The sequence below is a fragment of the Miscanthus floridulus genome, chromosome 1 (genome assembly GCF_019320115.1).
Source record: "Miscanthus floridulus cultivar M001 chromosome 1, ASM1932011v1, whole genome shotgun sequence".
Taxonomy (NCBI): domain Eukaryota; kingdom Viridiplantae; phylum Streptophyta; class Magnoliopsida; order Poales; family Poaceae; genus Miscanthus; species Miscanthus floridulus.
In genome coordinates, this window is record NC_089580.1 from 128,862,474 (window position 1) to 128,884,886 (window position 22,413).

The 22,413-nt window shown below is 49.3% G+C and overlaps 1 protein-coding gene and 1 non-coding gene across 2 annotated transcripts; both read right to left on the reverse strand.

Annotated features, from left to right (window-relative positions):
• Window positions 1-2,457: 2,457 nt before the first annotated feature.
• LOC136511224 (small nucleolar RNA R71) lies at window positions 2,458-2,559 on the reverse strand. Its single transcript, XR_010772665.1, has one exon. It is a non-coding gene; the product is annotated as a small nucleolar RNA R71 (small nucleolar RNA).
• A 6,844-nt stretch (window positions 2,560-9,403) lies between these two features.
• LOC136463032 (uncharacterized) lies at window positions 9,404-10,192 on the reverse strand. Its single transcript, XM_066462081.1, has one exon. The coding sequence runs from the start codon at window positions 10,190-10,192 to the stop codon at window positions 9,404-9,406; it is 789 nt and encodes a 262-aa protein (XP_066318178.1).
• Between the last annotated feature and the right edge of the window lie 12,221 nt (window positions 10,193-22,413).

Consider the following 22,413-nt stretch of genomic DNA (forward strand, 5'->3'; position numbering starts at 1 on the left):
TTGCCTCGTTCCACATGCGCCGCTCGCTCCTACTCACGCGCCTCGCTCCACATGTGTCGCTCGCTCTCACCCGCGCCCTGCGCTGCTGTAGTGGATCAATGGTGCTGAAGTGTAGGGACACACCATAGTCTTCCTCACCAAGCTCTTTGGCCACATTAGCCCTGTCATTCCTCAGTGATGTCCCTGAGCCACAACGCCCAGGTAGGCCTACCAGCTGACTCCACCATGGCGGGGCGCCTCCATCCGACTGCAGCGGACACCTCCACCTCTCCAGGCGCCGCCATCTGCTATCATGGCCGCCTCCACCATGTCGGGTGATACCATCTACTATCACGGCCGCCTCCACCGCGTTAGTTCATTGCACCGTTCACACCATGTTTGCGCTGAAAAATGCGTGTTTGTTGACGGTAGTTAACACCCATCATAAACTATCAATAAAAACCTATATAAATGCATGAAAATGATCACCAACATAGGTTTAAGGGTTTTAACTGGTAAATTCCATGAGTTTTGGTGAATCTGTGTTTCAGCAGGGTTTATCTACAAAACCATCAAGGTGGACCTAATTGTCAGATTTCGTCATGCTTATCCGCAACGAAATCAACTCAAGAATAGTCCAGAAGACTATAGAAGGCAATCCACGAAAGCAGAGCACGAGACCCTGACATGTGGGGCTAGCCGGCCCCACCTACAGGCCGACTGGCCAGTGGGGCCCACCTGGCAGCCCCTCTACGTTGGTTCTCCACCACATTAAGGATTAAATCTACGCCATTGTTTTAAGTCGGTTTGATCCGAGGGCTCAGGATCGATGCTACCCCCTATATAATCAGCCCCTACCCCCCTAAGGCAATAAGTCAAGATATCAATTGATCTTCATCATCAGGGTTTCCAAAGAATAGAATAGATCGCCAATTCTCCAAAGTTCTAGTATAGGCTAGCTAGCAAAATTCAAGTAGAGTTGGGCTATTGCTCAGGATTCTAGATTCATCATCTGGAGATAGGTATAGCCATTGTATCCTATATATTTCAAGACTTTGTGCTTTATCAATACTATGTTTCTATTTATTATGTTCCTCGTTTGATTTAGTAGTATGCCTGATATAGTCATGATTGATAATGAATTTATGCATAAGTTCGCAAAGCGCTTAGCTCAATACATGAGTGAGTTAAGTGGTCGACATTATGTAAGCGTGGTGCTTAAATATTGTTTACCTGTGGATGCACCCTACATTGTAGGCCATGTGGTAGACCGCGAGTGTGACACTATCGTTGAGTCCAATTTGTAGTCCACTCCCCATTTGTAGGACAAGTAGGACCGTTTGCGAAGGGAATCACGCTCTGTTCATGATCTTCCTTAGTAATGTTCCTTATGCTTAGATGCAAAGTTAATTGTGCTATAGATAAAAGTATATATACTAGGGTGTACAAAAGACTTAGTAAATAAGAAATGACTTAGGAATCTTTTCTCTTAATTAATCTCCTGCCCAGCCATACTACATTTATGAGTATCTATTTCTATTTTTGGATTATTGTCAATGCCTTACACTTATCATTTATTTATCATTTGGCCTACCCCTGTTAGAGCATATGTTTAGTTAATGATCCCATCATAAGTATACATATTTATCAATATCTCTAGCCACCGCTCCTCCATGTGGTAAAATATAAATAACGATACCTAGTATACTCCTGGGTGAAATGCTACAATGGTATATTATCTGTGAGCTTACAGATTACTTTAACATATATAATGTTTCCTGAATTTACGTGTTATTAATAAGTACCAACAAACATTTCTGGAATCATTGCTAGGGATGACAACTTAGTAAAAGTGATGTTAAGAAATGTCAACAAGCATTTCTGGTGCTATTGCCGGGGAGGGGCACAAGACTACATGAGAATTGATCAAATAAATACTTATTGATGAAATCATAACTATACACCTCTGCTTTAGCAGACTTACCCTTGTTTATCTCTATTCATATATTATATAGGGTATTGTAGGATTGGTTTTGATTCACCAACAAATTCCATCAATCGCAATCAAACCGATCAAGAGGCAGCTCAACACCAGTTTCTGAAGCTATGGCTGACAAGACACTGCGTGAATTCTCTGCTCCAAGCACCGAGAACATTCTCACTGGACCAACACTCAAAACCAACAACCTTGAGTTTGAACTCCAGCCAAGCCTCATAAACATGGTGCAAGCTACCCCATTCAGCGGAAAGGCACATGAAGATGCTAGTGCTCACCTTCAGAATTTCCTAGAGATTAGCGGCACAATCTTCATAAAGGACGTCTCTCAAGACATCATACTACTCTGCCTATTTCCATTCTCCTTAGTAGGAAGGGCGAAGCAGTGGTTCTACACTAACAAAGATAACATCAACACATGGGCAAGATGTTCGAAGGCCTTTCTAGCAAAGTTTTTCCCTATAGGCAAGACCAATGCCTTAAGTGGAAAAAATTTCTAACTTCCAACAACAGAAAGGAGAAACCATTCTAGAGGCATGGGAACATTTCCAAGAATAAATTTTAGAGTGTCCTCATCATGCAATGGAATATTGGTTGCTCATGCAAGGCTTCTACCATGGATTAACCCAAAAAGCTCATGAACAACTTGATGCTACTACTGGAGGAGCATTTATGTCACTCACCCTTGGAAAAGCTGAAACTCTCATGTTAAAGATAGCCTCTAATCAAGCTTGGTCTCAATGCAATATCCAATCATGTAATAGGAGTGTCGGTGCAGAAAGTGACCAACTAGTAAATATTTGTAGTTTTGCTGTACGTTGTGATTGGAGGTGGCCTAGCACTCAATGGCACAGGATTTATACTGGTTCAGGCAATGTGCCCTATGTCCAGTCGGGGTCGGTCGATGACTTTATTCCTGAGCCTAGGTGCTCGAAGTCTGTAGTGGGGTTACAAACGAGAAGGAGAAAGGAGGGGGTATACAAGAGGTTCGGATGGCTCCGACCGGAAGGGTTACTATCGGAACTTGGTGGTCCTACGGTTGTAAGGGGTTGATATCGATCTAGTGAGTCTGAGCTTTTTGAAGTCAATCTCCCCCCCATTGGAGGGAGCGCATCCCCTTTTATAAATGAAGGGGATGGCTTTTACAGGTGAGAGGGAGAGAGTATAGATATTTCTAAGCCTTGCTGCCTACGGTGATGAAAACTGGATAATGGTTGAAGCCCCCAATACTATCGATGTCGCTGTAGGATGTCAGATGTGCACGGGGGGTCGAGCTATCTTCTTCAGGAAGGATGGACGCCGATACCTGCAAATACTTCTGGATGCCTAGTGGCATGTGAGGAGCCATGCTATGTTCACCTGGTATCCCAAATCCTGGAGCCCATACCATGGTCGATGTGTAGAGACACGCAGGGGGGCTTTACCATATGGGAGTTTCTAGCGGCCCCTACAATACTTTGTGTTAGGGTAGCTGCAAAGCACTGTTTCGTGCAGGGTATGGTCCCTGGTACAGTGGTTTTGACTTGTGAGCCATGCCTTGCCTTTCTCCGCATGTCTTCTGGTTCCCTCCGAACGGGGAGCCCCCGGTCGGATGACTCCAGTCGGCTCTTAGTGTGTCGGTTGGAGAGGAGCAGTGAGCAGGCTTCCCATGAGCCCCGGTCATGGGGTCGGAGTTGCGGGGTCGGAGTAGGAAGCAATGTTTTGGGCCAAGCCTTCTGATTGGAGAGACTGCTTGGAGACAGCTGGTGCCTGAAGCGAGTGCTCCGGTCGGAGAGGTGGGCCAAAGAAGTTGACGAGCGGGCGCCTGTTCTTAAGGGTAGACCTTCCGGTCGATGACCGGACTTCCCTTCTGGCCCGCTGTGTTTTAGTTTTTTGGGCCGGCCCATGAAATATATGTTGTTTTCCTAGGCCGAGCCCGGGCGTGGAAGACGGTCCTCGAGGGACCCCAGGTTTATGAACCCGACAGGAGCCCCCGAGCCCCTGGGTGATTTGAGCCGAATCGTCCGGGGGATTTTTTGTCTTGCTGGTGGGTGCGCACGAGCGCACCCGCGGGTGTAGCCCCCGAGCCCCCGGGTGGTTCGGGCGGAACCGACTGGGGGGTTCTTTGTGTTGTGTCTATGGGTGCGCGTGTTTTGAGTTTTAAGACGTGATTTTGTTTAACCATGGCATCATTGTGCAGCTGAGGTGTTTTTAAGCACGGGGATTGGATTGAGACATAACTTATTGATCCCGGCGTCGGTGCGCGATGGGGATCGGGCGAGGAAGTTTAGTTTTGGATGTAACAGAGTTCGATCTTTGGCGTCGGTGCGCGCCATGGGATCAGGTAAGGTGGAGTCGTGAGTAGACCCAGGCGTCGGTGCTCGTCGTGGATCAAGAGAGTTTAGTTTTAGTTAGTGAAGCCGTTACGCGAGTTTACGAGTCGCGGTCCTAGGAGCCATAGCCGGATGTCACCGATCCTATCGACGTGAGTTTAGGAGTCACGGTCCCAAGAGCCATAGCCGGATGTCGCCTATCCTGTCGACGCGAGTTTAGGAGTCACGGTCCTAAGAGCCATAGCCAGATGTCACCTATCCTGTCGACACAAGTTTAGGAGTCACGGTCCCAAGAGTCGTAGCCAGATGTCGCCTATCCCGTCAACGCGAGTTTAGAGTCACGGTTCCATGGCATTTAAGCCCTCGAGCCCTGTCGGGCCTTCATGGGGGTTGTGAGTTGTTTTGCGCTACCCCATCTGGTTCCTCACAACCGGAGGGGCTGAGTTTCGTCGCCTGTCTTGATCGCTCGGGCTCGAAGACTAGCTCGGTGAGCTCGCTAACGGGTGTGATCGAGTGGAATCTGGGTCCATCGTTCATGACAGGGTCGGCATAGCCCTCTTGTGGCATTCCACTACTCCTTTACCTGCAACCCGGCGGATGCCTAGGCCATTCCGTAGAGCGACCCGGGTGGCCTGACGGCCTCCCCTTGATGGGGATTCTATGGGTCTGGCAAGAGGTTCAGGATCGAACGAGAAGGTTGAGATGACCTGGTTTGCCAGACTGGGCGAAGGCCGCACGGTGCTCATCTACGGTTTTCTCCCCTGGCTCTGTTTGGTTGCTCATGTCGAATGAGGCAAGCCACCGCTTCATGGCGCAACACAGAGCGTTCTGGTGCATTTCGCTGCACGTGCGATGCTTAGTTCCTGAGCCCCCGGGCGGTTCATGCCCTAACCGTCCGGGGGGTTCAGGCGTATGGTATGAAATGCGTGTATGGATGTATGAATGTTTTAAATTGAAATAGAGGGGCTTTGATAGTGTTTTACCTTGAAGACTAGAGAGACAGGGTTCGTCGGGCTCCAGTCGGGAACGTCCGTCCGGGACCTACACTCGTCAATCGTGGGTTAGCCCTCGTGTGAATAGTTTTGTATTTAATGAACACATGCTTACCTTGATGACCTGAGAGATGGGGTTCAGAGAGCTTCAGTCAGAAATGTTTGACCAGGACCCATGCTCGTCATTCGAGACAGAGTCGGCATGGCCCGCATGGAGCGCCCCTTCGCTTCCTACCTGTATCTCAAGCGTTTATCCTGAGTGAATCGATCGACTTAGGAGGCCGGTTGATCTATCCTGGGTGACTCAATCGACTCAGGGAGGTCTGGTTGTCTCTTCTGGCGTTCAAGTGAAGTTGTCGAGTGGCCGTAGCAGTTTTAAATTTGTGGGGGAAGCCCCCGTATAAAACGTTCGTGTGCTCAACAGCTATAATGGTATTTTGTTTTTTGCGATGGAGTTATTCCATTTGGGGAAGCTTGTTCCCTTCTGTTCCTTAGTTTCTCCTTAGCATAATTTTGTTTTAAATTTCTTTCTTTCTCGTACCTGCCCATTTGTTCCATAGGTCACAACTTCACGAGCCCGGGGCGTGGCCCACGAGGCTCGGCCGGTTGTAGCCGTAGGAAAAGGTGGGGTGCAATCAGTCAGAATTTTTAAAGCAAAGCTGTGTAAGGTAAATTTAAAGGAATGAACTACCCCTTCGTTAGGGTAGGAAGGATTTTCTCCATACAACAATAAACAAAACAGAGAGGTGGTATTCAATATTTGTATATTTATGGAGCCCCCGAGTGACCCGGGTTGAAAGTGTTTAGGCGGGGGCGCTCTTACAGGAGCATGTGCTTTAAACAAAGGTGTTTCGACCGATTCTAAGGGAAAAAACGACGTAGCTATTCAATGTTCCAAGTATTGTTGAGAACATTGTCGTTGTTGTCTTGCAGTCGGTAGGTGCCCGGTCGGATTACCTCGGTTACCGTATAGGGTCCTTCCCAGGGTGGAGAGAGCTTGTGTTTTTCCTTCGTTGATTGGGTCCTTCGTAGCACGAGATCACCGACTTCGAGAATCCTTCCTCTGATCTTCCTTTCGTGGTACCTACGGAGGGTTTGTTGATAGTGGGTAGAGCAGATGATGGTTGTCTCGTGGGCCTCTTCGAGCAGGTCAACTGCGTCTTGTTGAGCCGCCGTGGCTCGGTCGCAGTCGAAAGCTTTTACTCTCGGTGCGCCATGGTCAAGGTCGTAGGGCAACACAGCTTCCGCTCCGTAGGATAGGAAGAAAGGTGTGAATCACATGGATCAGTTTGGGGTCATTCTTAGGATCTAGAGGATTGCTAGGACCTCTGCAACCCACCGCCCAGCGTGTTTGTTGAGTCGGTCGAAGATGCACGTCTTGAGTCCTTGGAGGACCATGCCGTTGGCGCGTTTGACCTGACCGTTAGTTCATGGATGTTCGACCGAAGCCCAATCGATTCTGATGCCATATCCATTGCTGAAATCTTGGAACTTCTTCCCGATGAAGTTAGTCCCGTGGTCAGTGATATTACAGTTAGGAACGCCGAATCAATAGATGATGTCGAGGAAGAATTTGACCGCCTCTTCTGAGCGAAGATTGGTGATGGGCTTGGCCTCTATCCATTTGGTAAACTTGTCGATTGCTATAAGTAGGTGGGTAAAACCACCTGGACCTTTCTTGAGAGGTCCCACCATGTCGAGGCCCCAGACCATGAATGGCTAGGTGATTGGGATGGTTTGGAGCTCTTGCGCTGGTAAATGGGTTTGCCGCACGTAGAACTGGCATCCTTCGCACCTACGGACAATCTCCTCTGCATCTCATAGCGCGGTGGGCCAGTAAAAACCTTGGCAAAAGGTTTTTCTGACTAGGGACCTTGGGGCTACATGATGCCCGCAGATCCCGGAATGGACCTCGAGGAGGATCTGTTTTCCCCAGCTGGTGGGAACGCACTTCATGAGTACTCCTGACGGACTTCGTTTGTAGAGTTCGTTACTGAGTACGACATAGGCCTTGGCACGTTGAGCGATTCATCGGGCTTCAGTTCTTTCAAGTGGGAGAACCTCCTCAAGGAGATAGGCGAGCAGTGGTACTCGCCAATCGGTTTGATCGAGTACCAATACAACGATGTCCGCGGGTGACATCGTTATAGAGGTACTGGGATTAGAACCTCCAAGTGCCGGCTGGCCTTGGGGTGTGTCTGGGTTGGACCATCCAGGATGTGGGTGGATGGCTCATGGATGTCGTTGATGAAGACTCCACCCAGGAACGGATCTCGCCTGGCGGCCAGTTTTACTAGGAAATCGGCAGCGTCGTTGTCCCTTCGAGGGACATGATGCAGTTCGATTCCCTAGAATTTGTCCTCAAGCTTGCGCACCTCTTGGTAGTATGCTGTCATGAGGGGACTTTTGTAGGAGGACTCCTTCATGACTTGATCAATGACTAGTTCTGAGTCACCGCGGACATAGAGTCATGTAGCGCCAAGCTCGATGGCGATGCGTAGTCCATTGATAAGGGCCTCATATTCTGCGGCATTGTTTGAAGCCAAAAAGTGGAGGTAGATGGCATAGCAGAGCCTACTCCCGTCTGGGGAGATCAGAACCACTCCAGCCCCTAAGTTGGGTGCCATTATGGATACGTCGAAGTACATTGTCCAGTACTCATGGGAGACGTCCTGGGCCGGTAGCTGGACCTCCGTCCATTCAGCGACAAAATCCGTGAGAGCCTGAGACTTAATTACGGTGCGGGGGGTATACCTGATGTCATGGCCCATGAGTTCAAGGGCCCACTTAGAGATTCATCCCGCGGCGTCACGGTTGCGGATGATGTCTCCGAGTGGGTATGAAGTGACGACTGTGACTTCGTGGTTGGTGAAGTAGTGTAGGAGCTTCCTAGTCGCCATTAGTACAACATATAGGAGTTTCTGCACCTGGGGGTACCGGACATTGGGATTAGTAAGCACTTCTCTGACGAAGTATACGGGTCATTGCACTTTGAGCTGGTGTCCCGGTTCCTCCCTCTCTACGACCAGGGCGGCGCTCACCACATGGTTACTTGCTGCGACGTAGAGGAGGAGGGGTTCTCCCCGCTTGGGAGCGACGAGGATTGGGGCCGACGTTAGGGACGTTTTGAGGCTTTTGAGAGCCTACTGGGCTTCCTCAGTCTAGATGAAGGCATCTGTCCTTTTGAAGAGCTTGTAGAGCGGCATCCCCCATTCACCGAGCCGAGAGATGAAGCGGCTTAAGGCAGCCAGGCAACCAGTGAGTCTCTACACGCCCTTGACATTGCGGATGGGGCCCATGTTGGAGATGGCCGTGATCTTTTTGGGGTTGGCTTTGATGCCACGCTCGGATACGATGTATCCAAGAAGTTTCCCCTTTGGAACCCCAAAAACACACTTTTTGGGATTCAGCTTGGTGTTGAACCTTCGGAGGTTTGTGAACATCACAGCCAAGTTTGCGATCAGGTTGCAAGCTTGAGCCATCTTGACCACTATGTCATCAACATAGATGGCGATCATTGGCTTTGGTCGCTCGGCCTGATTGGGCTAGTCAAGCGGGTCGATTTGGTCGATGAAGCATTGCTACATGCACCTTTGGTAGGCAGTGCCAGCGTTCTTCAGGCCGAAAGGCATGGTTACATAGCAGTATGAACCATACAGGGTGATGAACGAGGTTGCGAGCCGATCGGACTCTTTCATCATGATTTGGTGATAGCCTGAGTAGGCATCTAGAAAGGAGAGGATTTCGCAACCCGAGGTGGAGTCAATTATCTGGTCTATGTGTGGTAACGGGAAATGATCCTTCGGGCACGCTTTGTTAAGTCTAGTATAATCGACGCACATTCTCCACTTCCTGGTCATTTTTTTGACTAGGACGGGATTGGCAAGCCAGTCAGAATGGAAGACCTCCCTGATGAACCCGGCTACTAGGAGTTTGGCGATTTCCTCGCCTATGGCCCTACGCCTTTCATCGTCGAAGCGACGTAGGCGTTGTTTGGCGGGTTTAGAGCCCAAGGTGAGGCATAGTGCATGCTCGGTAACCTCCTAGGGTGTCCCCAGCATATTGGATGGCTGCCATGCGAAGACATCACGGTTGTCACGCAGGAAGTCGACGAGCTCGCTTTCCTATTTGGCCGAAAGCTGGGTCCCAACCCAAACTGTCTTGGTTGGGTTGGTGGGATCGATTTCAACCACCTTGGTTTCTTCGAGCAGGTGGAAGGCCGACGAGGAAGTCGGTTGGTTACAGTCCGGGGCTACCGGGACTGATGACTCCCTGAGCCGCGGGAGTTCGGACGAGTTGACAACCGCAGTGGCGAGCTCATAGTGTTCGCGGTCGCACGTGAAGGCGTGCAAGAACGCGCTGCTCATAGTGATAATGCCGTTTGGTCCCGGCATCTTCAGCTTGAGGTAGGTGTAGTTGGGGATTGCCATGAATCTCGCGTAGCATGGTCGCCCCAAGATGGCGTGGTAGGACCCTAGAAAGTCCACCACCTCGAAGGTGAGAACCTCCGAGCGGAAATTGGTTCGGCTATCGAACGTGATGGGCAGATCGATCTGCTCGAGCGGGTATGCCTGCGCTCCTGGGATTACCTCATGGAAGGGGGAGCCCACTGGGTGGAGTTCCGATCGGGGGATGCGCATGGCATCAAGGGTGTCGATGTATAGGATGTTGAGGCCGCTGCCGCTGTTCATCAGCACCCTCGTAAGCCGCTTTTTGCGGACGATGGGGTCGATGATGAGCGGATAGCATCCTGGTCTTGCGACGTTGGAGGGATGGTCCCTCTGATCATAGGTGATCAGAGACTCCAACCAGCTGAGGAAGGAGGGGACGGCCGTTTCGGCGGCGCATGCCTCCCTGTAGCGTACCTTATGCTGGCATTTGGACCAGATGGCGTTAGACCCACCGAAGATCATGATGCACTCCTCAGGTTTAGGGAAACCGTCCCCATCCTTGCCTGCCACGCCACCCCTCCTGACGGCCGGCTCCTTGCCGTCCCCCTCCTTTGGTGCACCGGCCTATCGGAGGAAACGTTTGAGGAGTTCGCACTCCTTGTAGAGGTGTTTGACAGGATAGGCGTGATTGGGGCATGGACCATCCATGAATTTGTTGAAGTGGTCAAGCAGTCCCTGTTGGGGCTACCTGGGCATGCGTTCAGCTACGGCGATCAACGCAGTGTCGTCCGACCGGCGCCGATCCTTCCTATTCTTCTTGCCCCTCTGAGTGGAGGGGCCTTCGTCTGGATCCGCATGCTTGGGCTTGCCTTTGTCCTAGCCTCCACTGAAGACCGCTCTGACTGCCTCCTCGCTAGAGGCATGGTTGGTGGCGACATCGAGCAGATCGTGGGTGGTGCGGGGTTTTAGGCAGCCAAGCTTGTGGATCAGGGACTTGCAGTTTGTCCCAGAGAGGAAAGCACTGATGACGTCGGCGTCGATGACATCAGGGAGGGAGTTACAACGTTGGGAAAACCTGCAGATGTAATCTTGCAGGGATTCGCTGGGCTCCTGCTGGCAGCTCTTGAGGTCCTAGGAGTTTCCCGGGTGAACGTACGTGCCCTAGAAATTCCTGACGAAGACCCTCTTGAGGTCTGCCTAGTCATGGATGCTGTCGTGCGGAAGGAATTCGAGCCATGCCCGAACATGTTCCCCCACGCAAATGAGAAGATATTGGATGATGAAAAAGTCATCATCCACCCCTCCGGTTCGACAGGCGAGCCGAAAGTCTTTGAGCCAGATGCCTAGGTTCGTCTCCCCGGTGTATTTGGTGGGAGGACGAAAATGCTGTGGAAACGCTGCTCTCTGGATGCGCCGACTGAAGGCCCATGGCCCTGGGCCCTCAGGGCTGGGGCTCTAGTTATCTGGCCAGCGATCGCGCTTGGGGCGTGTTTCACCGCTTCCCTTGATGGTTCAGCCAGGGTCCGTGTCGCCTGTTGTAACAACCCAAAAATCCATACACCAAAAATACCAACTACAAAATTTTTCTCAAAAACTCCCATGTGTTGATAAGTGTCATGTATAGAAACCCAACCAAAGAGATGCATTAGGTCTAACCCCAACCCAAGTCAACACATAAGCATGGCATGCCATATGTTAGATTATGTTTATTTAAATGCTGACAAAAGAAACATAGCATACATTGTTAACTAAAATGGTGATTTGGATTTTCATCTGTTTTATGTAATGCCTAAAAACTCCTTTAAAGAAACACACCATAAAGTAATTATTACTCAAACCAAAGAATAAATGTTTAAAAAGAAAACTATTTCCATTTGTGTATAACAAAACTACACCTATTTTTGTTATACAAAATAGCTAAATAAATTCCTAATATATACATAAAAGAATGTTGTGGGCCTCATATCTAAAACTCCAATGAATTAGGTGCACCAACTTGGAATTCAAATTTCAAACCAAATTTGAATTCAAACAATGGAGAAGAAAAACAAAACAGAAAGAAAAAGAAAAGGAGAAGAAGCCTCACAGCCCAGCTTCACGCGTAGGTCGGCCCAACCCGCGTGACCAAACTACTGGCCCAGCCCTCCACTTCTCCCCCTCCGCTGGCCCACGCGAGCGGCCGCAAGCAGGCCTGGCCTGACCGCACGTGGCCCACGTAGCCAGCCCGCACGCTGCTCACGCCCGCATGCCGTTCGCACCTCGCCTGCAGCCGCTGCCACACGGGCCCCACACGTCAGCCACCCCCAGCCACAATGTCGTCTTCCTCCCCCACGCCGATCACTCCTCTGACCAAGCCTCGACCGCCATGGTAGGTGCGGGCCAGGGGGTCACGCGAATCTCCAGGCCTTGTCCCCTTGGCGCCGTGCCCACGCAACCACGCGTGGGCCGTTGGATGCAATGCACACGCCTCCGATCGCCCCTTGATCTCCATCCGCCGTTCACCGAGCTCCATGGCGGAGCTTCGGCTATAAAAGCCCCGGCCCCGGGTGCCCTAGAGCTCTCCCATCGCCCCGCCGCCACTTTGTGGCCATCCACTGCGCACCCGAGCCAAGAGAGAAGAGGGATAGAGGAAGAAGAAGGAGCGCCCGACGTTGTCGATGTCACCGGAGCGGAGGACGTCGCCCTGATCAACCACGTCGACGTTGCTGCTCGACACGGCATGGCCTCGTCTCGACACGGCCACGACCCTCCGCTACATCGCCTAGCCTCACCGAGCACTGTGCGGTGAGCACCTTGCTGAGACCTCTCCCTAGCCAATCGGTACAAGCTCGCCGCCGTTTGAGACCCTGCCGATGCCTCTGTGCACGCGGCCAGCCACCACCGGAGGCCGCTAGGGCAGCACTAGAGCACCGCTGTGCCCGCAATAGCCTCGTGAAGCTCACACGCACCATAGAGTCGCCTCTCCGAGGCCATAGCCACCTCACCGACGCCACCGTCGTGCCCGTAAGACCGCCGCCGTGGCCGGCACACTACGGGACCTCGCACGCCACGTTAACCCCACCAACGAGGACGTCGAGGCTCGGCGGAGCTTTCACCCGCATCAATCGCGCACCAGCGTCGCTGGCGAGGCTCACCGGGCGCTTGCCGTCGGTGTGTAAGCCGCCATGGGAAAAGCAGAGGAAAGGGGGTGGGATGGGCAGCGCAGCCCTATGCTCGGTCCACCATGAACCAGGCGAAGGAGACAGTAGCGTGGACACGGTCCACCACAGACTATGTCTACGGTCCATGGACCATGAACGCCAATCTACCATGAACCACACAGTGCGGGCCGCACGGTAGACGAGGCCCAATGGAGGCCCATGGCAATGACGTGGCAGCGCCACAACATGCCACGTGTTCGGGTCGGCCCGGCCCAGACCGGCCCAACCTGAGCCCGCCAGAGCCCGTTTGAGACCCAGTCTGAGTTGACCGTTGACCGGTCAACGTTGACAGTTGACCTGGCCCCACATGTCAGTGTCACAAAGACTCGGGACCCACATGTCGGTAAGTGACGTCATGCTGATGTCATGTCGACGTCACGCGGGTCCCACCTGTCAGTAACAACACAGCCAAGGTGACGTCATGCTGACGTTAGCAGCACTAGCCCCACACGTTAGTGACCCTGATCCATTGACTATTGACTCACCCATTGACTTGATGTTGACTTTGGCTGGACCCACATGTCAGTGACCCAAGAGACCCTGGTCCCATCTGTCGGACTGATGACGTTGATGACGTCATGCTGACGTCATGATGATGTCAGCAGGACCCCACTTGTTAGCTCAGAGCTGAGCCAATGATGTTATGCTGACGTCATGCTGACATCAGCATGCCATGTGGACCAGTCACAGCGTGACACGTGTCAGCCCAGGATTAATTCGGTCTTTTCCATTTTCAGAAATGATTTAAACTTTGGAAATTCATAACTAATTCATACGAACTCAGAAAAATGCAAGACTAGGACCAAAATTTATCTAAAATCAAGCTCTACGCAATGAACTCATGTTTGAGTGCATTTGGCTCCTTTGAATTTTCATTGCTTCTTTGTGCTATCCTATAGACGTCGCTAACGTGACTATAATGCGATCGATGTAGACTCGGAGGAGAACTAGACGGACGAGGATCATGAGTACCGTGAGGAGTACGGAGACAACTACACTGAAGGTGCCACATCCCACCCTACCTCGTAGCACCTATTACGCATGGCTAATATAGAACTGCTATTGGTTTACTTTACTGTTATAATAATACTGTGATAGGACTTGCATGGTAGTATGCTTACTTGATGGCCTCTACCTTGACGCAACCTTACCCCTGCATACCCTGCTATTAGGCTAGACACACACTCACTGCTATATTTCATTACTTATACTTCTACTATGCTTATACTACATTAATGCGTGGTGTTATTTGGACTACGGGGAGAGTGCTACGTGTGTGACTTGGGTGTGTGGAGGGTGAGGGTTGTGTCGACCAAGTTGGAGTATACGACAAGCCTGTGGATAGTCATGCTGTGTGGTGCTACTTGGGCACCCCTGGGATGGATACCTATGGTGGGTAAACGGTATATGAGGTGGCCCTGGGTGTGAACCTGTGATGGGAGGAGCCCGGGGAGAAGGTGCTGTGGTGGCACGATAAATGGAAACCTTGATGAAGACATTCTGGCTTGGTCATCCCTAAGGACTTACTAGTACTCAGATTCACCGGGAAACCTTACGTACCACTCGCCCTATATGGTGCGGAACGGCTGGACTACTTGGTAGGATATTGCCACTACTGCTAGGTTGATAGCGGATAGTGTAAGGCGGTACGGGGCACGGAGGATTTCCCCCACACCCTTCTAAGACTTCATGGAGACCTTGTGGACCCAACTCATGACTCACAGTTTTAGCCACCCCAGACTAGACTTGGGGTGTACCAGGGCTGAATGGTAGAGTGGCATTATCCTAGGCTAGCAAGCGGCCGGAATTAGCCCAGTTGACGACGGTCAGCGAGGAAGGAGGATCTTGTGGTTATGTAAAACCTCTGCAGAGTGTATGGTTGATCGATCGATACATGTGCCGACTTGTCGGCTATGGACCTTTCCTGCGTTTCGCTTAAACTATATAGTGAGATGAGTCCTCTTCTTCCCCTGTGAGAGAGTGTCGGTCATAGCCAGGGGCTACGGGCCTTGAGACAGTGCCGAGAGGGAGTTGGCCTATCGACTGAGCGATGGTATGGTGATGGTGTGGAGATGGTGGAATGTCGATCTCAGGTTTGAAACCTAGCTCTAGAAAGGGAATGGGGTGGAATGTGTGTGGGAATGATGTTAAAACTTGACTATACTATTATATACTTGATATGCTAAAACATAGGAAACCCTAGCCTTATAGGTTCCTTTTGATTATATCCAACTTGCATCCAATTTCCACAAAGCAATGCTCATAGGGTGGGAGTGGCCAGTACAAATCGTACTGATAAATTTGGCACACAGGTTCTGCTGAGGAGTATAGCTTCGAGGAGTTTGATGACTGAGGGGTTCATTCCTATGCTCGAGTTTGGCGATCTTATCTTCAAGCTGTTCTGAATGAATGCTACTTTTAATTCCGCCAATGCGGCGATGTAATAATTTATGTAATTCCGCACTTTATGTACTCTGATATTATCATTGTATGGATGTGGTATTCAACTAGAATTTGGGTAATATGATCTACAACGGTCATAATACACTTCAACTCTATGGATTTCCCTTCACAGAAATCAGGTCGCTTCAGTTGGTATCAGAGCCATACTGGACCATAGGACGAAACCCTTAGAAATGGACGATAGAATAGGACGTGAACAACCCTTCTTTCGGTTATATACCGACCCTACATTTACTTTTATGCAAGACTTATCTATTATTGACCTGCTCACACCTGTTCCTTAAAACATGCAGATGGCAACGAACGTCGACTGGCCGCCTCTAGGACCGCTACCTCTGGACCACGCCAAGCTTACCTTTGACCTATGTGAGCTTGGGGGTTTCGCATAGACCCTCTGCCGAGTTCTCGTCATGTTAGGAGTCCCCGACAAGCTTGTCAAGGTCACCTGCACCGGGAAGCCAGCTTAGGAAGGAGGAATCAAAGGACCGATTGTCACCTCACTCGAGTTCCCAGCTAGCACTACCTTACCTTATGTCCCAGCTTTCACCGAGTTGACTATAGAGGACACAGTCGAGGAGGGACTGCAAGCTATCTCACACAAGGCACTTCGTAGAGTGATGACGGACCACTACGAGCACCTGAAGATGACAGAGTTCCGTCTACTTCCCCAGGCCCTTGACCTCAGCCTTACCCCTAGTGAGCAGAGCTTCGCAGCCGGCAGAGTTATCTTTGCCGAGGAGGATAGATGCCTTCGTGTCTCAGCTATTCACCTACTAGAGCAGGACAGGTACGTGACCCAGCTAGAGCAGAGGAGACGTCAGGACCAGGCCCTTTAGTGGGAGTACCAGGAGCGAGACTCACAGGAGGCACAAGAGCGAGCTAGTCTACTTGAGATAGTTGCCAAGCTACATGACGAGCTTAACCATCGTGAAGAACTCCACACAACCGAGGTCACAGACTTACAGGACAAAGCCGCCGACCTAGGCAACAGGAACTGCTACCTCGACAGCAAGGTCTTAGAGTTGCAGAGAGAGTTGGACAACAAGAAGGCCGAGTTCAACCGCAGAGGAGACAGAGAGAGATCCAAGGGGATTGATATGCTGAAAATCCAATCTCGGAACAAGACCATGACTCAAGAGCTAGAGGAGTTTAGGAAGAAGGTCGTTCGCATCTAGGGTCACCTTATCGAGGCACTCAGGCAAACCGAGTACCTATAGGACAAGTGTGAGAGGACATGGCAGGCTTGGCAGAAGTCTGACAGGAAGCGCCTCAGGGAGATGAAGGGAATGTGGGATCAGCTACCCAAGGAGATCCGCAGCAAGACAAAGCCTAGGATAGAGGAGTTCGAGTTAGCCCTGACTCGCCATAACCTAGATGCCTACCCTACCCTACCTGGAGTCAAGCCTACTGAGGAGCTCACCGAGGCCTTGAAGTACGTGTCCCGACTTCACAAGTCTGACGAGGAGATCGAGAATAGTCGTATCCTAGCTGCGGTGTACGAGTTAGAGTAGAATGACCCTGTGTGGTCATGAGTCATGTCAGTGGCTTCCATAAGTTGTACCCCATGATGTACCCCTTATGAGATGTATTATGAGACGCTAATGCATAGTACGATTCTCGCACGTCATCAAGTGTAACTACTGGAGATGATGCTATATAATAAAACCCATGTAATGAATGTTTTGGATCTTATTGCATCTTATGGATCTTATTGCTTCTGTGTAATGAGTGTTGGATAGTATAAATGTTTCTCTTTAAATCATCAAAATCATGTAATCATATTGAATTATAAGCACTTATGGCATAAACACTAAATTCTCTATGATCCGTGTTGCAGATGCCGAATCGCCGATCTAATCGCCTAATGAACCATGGACGTGCGCCCACCCCCAAACCAGTCGAACCAAATGGGGGGCGTGGTGGCAACAACTGTGGCCATGGCCGTGGACGTGGAGGGATACCCTTCAACCTAGAGAATACCCCACCGCCTGAGGAGAACCTTCCTCCACCACCACCACCGAACCTGGCAGAAGTGATGGCACAACAGACTCAACTTCTTATAGCTCTGGTTAACGGAGCAAACCGTCGCTAGGGAGGTCAGCAGAATGACTTCCAAAGGAAGCTGGAAGGATTCCTGAAGCTAAGGCCACCTACCTATGATGGCACTGACCCTGACCCGCTTGTAGCCGATGACTGGCTCAAGGAGATGGAGAAGAAGCTTGACCTCACTACTTTCACCGACGATGAGTGTGTTGGAGTAGCCGCACACCAGCTCACAGGTGCAGCACGCGCCTGGTGGGACAGTTTTAGTGATTCCCATGAGGACCCTGCTAACATCTTGTGGGATGAGTTCACTGAAGCATTCACTGAGTATCACATTCCCAAGGGTATCATGGAGGCCAAAGCTGAGGAGTTCCGCAACATCAAGATGGGAAAGGACAGGGTGACTGAGTACACTACTTGTTTTACCAATCTTCTTCGCTATGCACCTTCCTATGTTGTGAACTCTGAGAAGGAGAAGCTATACTATTACTGCAAGGGACTTAACCCACACATCAAGCTGAAGTTTGGCGGTATTGAGAGTAACACGTTGCGTGCTTTGGTGGATCGCTGCATCCAGATTGAGAAAGATCGTGCTGAAGCTAGAGAGGAGTACAGGGAGAGGAAGCGTAAGCCTGAGGAGTCCTTCCATGGCCATGATCGCAAGAGGTTCCGTAGAGATGCACCATCCAGAGAATGCTCTCGCCACAACAGGGATGACAACCCTAGATCGAGTAGGGGTAGTGGAGGCTACACTGCCAAATACTCCCGCCCTGCTCAGGATCATTACACCCAGGACCGTTATGCTCAGGACCGCAACACTCAGGACTGTTTCAACCGTTCCCGCTCTATGAATGAACGCCCAGCACAGAACCACTCCGCACCAAGCACTGGAAATTGGAAGGCACCCGTGCCAACCCCTACAGGCGGTACGCCTTTCACCTACTTTGCTTATGGCCAACCAGGTCACAAAGCCACTAAGTGCCCATAGAACTTAGCTGCTCAGAAGTCTCAGTTCAAGGGATCTGCTACTCATGGACGTCTCAACCATCTAGACACCGAGGAAGCACAGGCTGCCCCTGACGTTGTGTATGGTATGTTTTTAGTTAATGGCAATACTACACCAGTTCCATTTGACTCTGGAGCAACTTGTTCTTACATATCATCCAAGTTTGCACAAGAGCATGACCTACCTGTAACCCCACGTGGAAAGCCTATCATCACCAGTTCACCTTTAGGAGACCTAAAGTGCACTCACATCTGTAAGGGAGTGAGCCTTGCCATTGAGGGTCTTACCTTTAAAGCCGACCTAACCCTGTTACCTTCCACAAACCTAGATGTCATCTTAGGTATGGATTGGTTAACCATTCACCGAGGTATCATATCATGTTCACCTAGATATGTCCAAGCGACCCACCCATCAGGCCAAGTCATTAGATGTGAACCCCAGTCCGGAAAGTCCACCTCTATCCTGTGTGCCCTTAAAGCCAGTTCAGAATCACAGAAAGAGGAGAAGACAGTTCATGATGTGCCTGTGGTCAGAGACTATCCTGATGTATTCCCTAAAGAATTACCGGGTATGCCACCAGACCGTGATGTGGAGTTCATCATTGATCTTTTGCCGGGAACAGGACCCATTGCCAAGAGACCCTATCGCATGTCAATTGATGAACTAGCCGAGCTCAAGAAACAGCTTGATGAGCTCATCTCGAAGGGATATATCAGACCTAGTGCTTCACCCTAGGGATCCCCTGTTCTGTTTGTTAAGAAGAAGGATGGCTCAATGAGAATGTGCATTGATTACCGGAACTTGAACACAGTCACCATCAAGAACAAGTATCCCCTGCCAAGGATTGATGATCTGCTTGATCAGCTTCGAGGTGCCAAGTATTTCTCCAAGATTGATCTCAGATCCGGCTATCATCAGATGAAGATTCGGGAGAGTGACATCCCAAAGACAGCTTTTGTGACTAGGTATGGGTAGTTTGAGTTCACCGTGGTGTCCTTTGGACTCACGAACGCTCCCGCCTACTTCATGAACATGATGAATAAGGTTTTCATGGATGATCTGGATAAGTTCATGGTAGTATTCATTGATGACATCCTTGTCTATTCATCCACCGCTGAAGAACACGAACATCATCTAAGAATGGTGCTTGAGAAACTAGCCCAACATTAGCTCTACACAAAGTTCAGCAAATGCGAGTTTTGGCTACAGAAAGTTGCCTTCCTAGGCCATGTATTATCAGCTGAAGGTGTCGCAGTTGACCCAGCCAAGATTGAAGCTGTGAAAGAGTGGGATCAACCCCGTAATGTGACAGAAGTCAGAAGCTTCTTGGGATTGGCTGGATATTATCATCGATTCATCGAAAACTTCTCCAAGATAGACCGTCCAATGACCAACCTTCTAAAGAAGACTAAGGAGTTTGAATGGACGCCCGAGTGCGAGCAAAGCTTTTAGGAATTGAAATAGAAGCTTACCACAACTCCTGTGCTAGCATTGCCTGATATCAGCAAAGATTTCATGGTCTATTGTGATGCATCCCGTCAAGGACTTGGTTGTGTACTGATGCAAGATGGAAGAGTGATAGCATATGCGTCTCGACAATTGAAAGAACATGAGAACCGTTACCCAACCCATGATCTTGACTTAGCAGCGGTTGTGCATGCTTTGAAGATCTAGAGGCACTACTTGATAGGCAACAAGTGTGATATCTATACGGATCACAAGAGCTTGAAGTACTTTTCACTCAGGAAGATCTAAATATGAGGCAACGCCGATGGCTAGAGTTGATCAAAGATTATGACCTAGAAATTCACTATCATCTAGGAAAAGCTAATGTAGTCGTAGATGCTCTCAGTCGCAAGAGTTACTGTCACACTTTGATCACTGAATCCGTACCACCTGAGCTCAAGGAAGAGATTGAAGATTTCTAGCTTGATATACTACTGCATGGCTTGTTGAATGAGCTCCGCATACAGTATGATCTCACAGATCATATCCGTCAAGCCTAGAAAAGTTGTGAAGAGATCGAATATCTTTGTGGTCTGATGAAACTAGGCTACAAGACCAACCACCAGGAAGATGAACAATGAACCATCTGGTTCAAGAACAGAATCTATGTTCCATCTGACCCGGTACTACGAGAGGGAATTCTGTCAGAAGCTCACGATTCCAAGTACTGTATTCACCCTGGAGGTTCAAAGATGTATCAAGACTTGAAGAAACACTTTTGGTGGAAAGGCATGAAGACAGACATTGCAGGACATGTGGCATGGTGTGACACCTGTAATAGAGTCAAGGCTGAACATCAAAGGCCTACAGGATTGCTAAAGCCTCTTGATGTTCCCGAGTGGAAATGGGAGAGCATATCCATGGATTTCATAGTTGGATTGCCCCGTTCATAGAAAGGCAATGATTTCATCTAGGTGATTGTTGATCGTTTGACCAAGATTGCTCACTTTATACCAGTTAAGACCAAGACCAATGCTGAAAAATTAGCAGATCTATATGTTGAGCATATTCTCAGACAGCATGGAGCTCCTTCTAGTATTGTATCTGATCGTGGTCCTCAGTTTGTGTCCTGATTCTAGGAAGCTCTGCACAAGTCCATTGGAACCAAACTTGATTTCAGTACCGCTTATCACCCATAGACAGATGGACAGATAGAACGAGTAAATCAGATCTTAGAAGACATGATTCGTGCTAGTGTACTGAATTATAGCTCTGATTGGGAGAAATGCCTACCCTATGCAGAGTTCTCTTACAACAACAGCTACCAAGCTAGTATCAAGATGTCGCCATTTGAAGCTCTGTATGGTAGACCTTGTAAGACACCTTTGATGTGGTCCCAACCGGGAGAAAGATCGTTCTTTAACTCCGCTAAGATTCAAGATGCAGAAGAAGGAGTTGCGCAAGTAAAGGAGAATTTGAGAATTGCTCAAAGTCGATACAAGAGCTATGCTGACAAAAGGAGAAGAGAACTTGAGTTCAATGTGGGAGATTTCGTCTATCTCAAGGTATCCCCGCTACGTGGAACTGTCAGATTCCATGTGAAAGGAAAGCTTGCCCCTAGATTTGTTGGCCCATACAAGATTTGCAAGAGGATTGGAAAGCTTGCCTACAAACTTGAGCTACCCGAGGAATTGATGGGTGTACATCCCGTATTCCATGTCTCATAGCTACGCAAGTGTTTGAGAGTGCCCGATGAAGTAGTTCCAACTGATACGCTTGACATTCAAGATACACTTGAGTATAAAGAACATCCTATTAGAATTCTGGGCAGAGATACCAAAGAGACCCGAAGCAAGACTATTCCTATGTGCAAGATCCAATGGAGCAATCACATAGAGAGAGAAGCAACATGGGAGAAAGAGTCTGACCTCCGGCTACACCATCCTTATCTTTTCGAAGAGTACGTTACGCTTTAATCTTTTCGAAGAGGGGGTAGGACTGTAACAACCCAAAAATCCATACACCAAAAATACTAACTACAAAATTTTTCTCAAAAACTCCCATGTGTTGATAAGTGTCATGTATAGAAACCCAACCAAAGAGATGCATTAGGTCTAACCCCAACCCAAGTCAACACATAAGCATGGCATGCCATATGTTAGATCATGTTTATTTAAATGCTGACAAAAGAAACATAGCATACATTGTTAACTAAAATGGTGATTTGGATTTTCATCTGTTTTATGTAATGCCTAAAAACTCCTTTAAAGAAACACACCATAAAGTAATTATTACTCAAACCAAAGAATAAATGTTTAAAAAGAAAACTATTTCCATTTGTGTATAACAAAACTACACCTATTTTTGTTATACAAAATAGCTAAATAAATTCCTAATATATATATAAAAGAATGTTGTGGGCCTCATATCTAAAACTCCAATGAATTAGGTGCACCAACTTCGAATTCAAATTTCAAACCAAATTTGAATTCAAACAATGGAGAAGAAAAACAAAACAGAAAGAAAAAGAAAAGGAGAAGAAGCCTCATAGCCCAGCTTCACGCGCAGGTCGGCCCAACCCGCGT

Excerpts from the sequence above, each read along its gene's own strand:
- LOC136463032 (XM_066462081.1), bottom strand. The coding sequence starts at position 10,192 with ATGATCTTCGGTGGGTCTAACGCCATCTGGTCCAAATGCCAGCATAAG.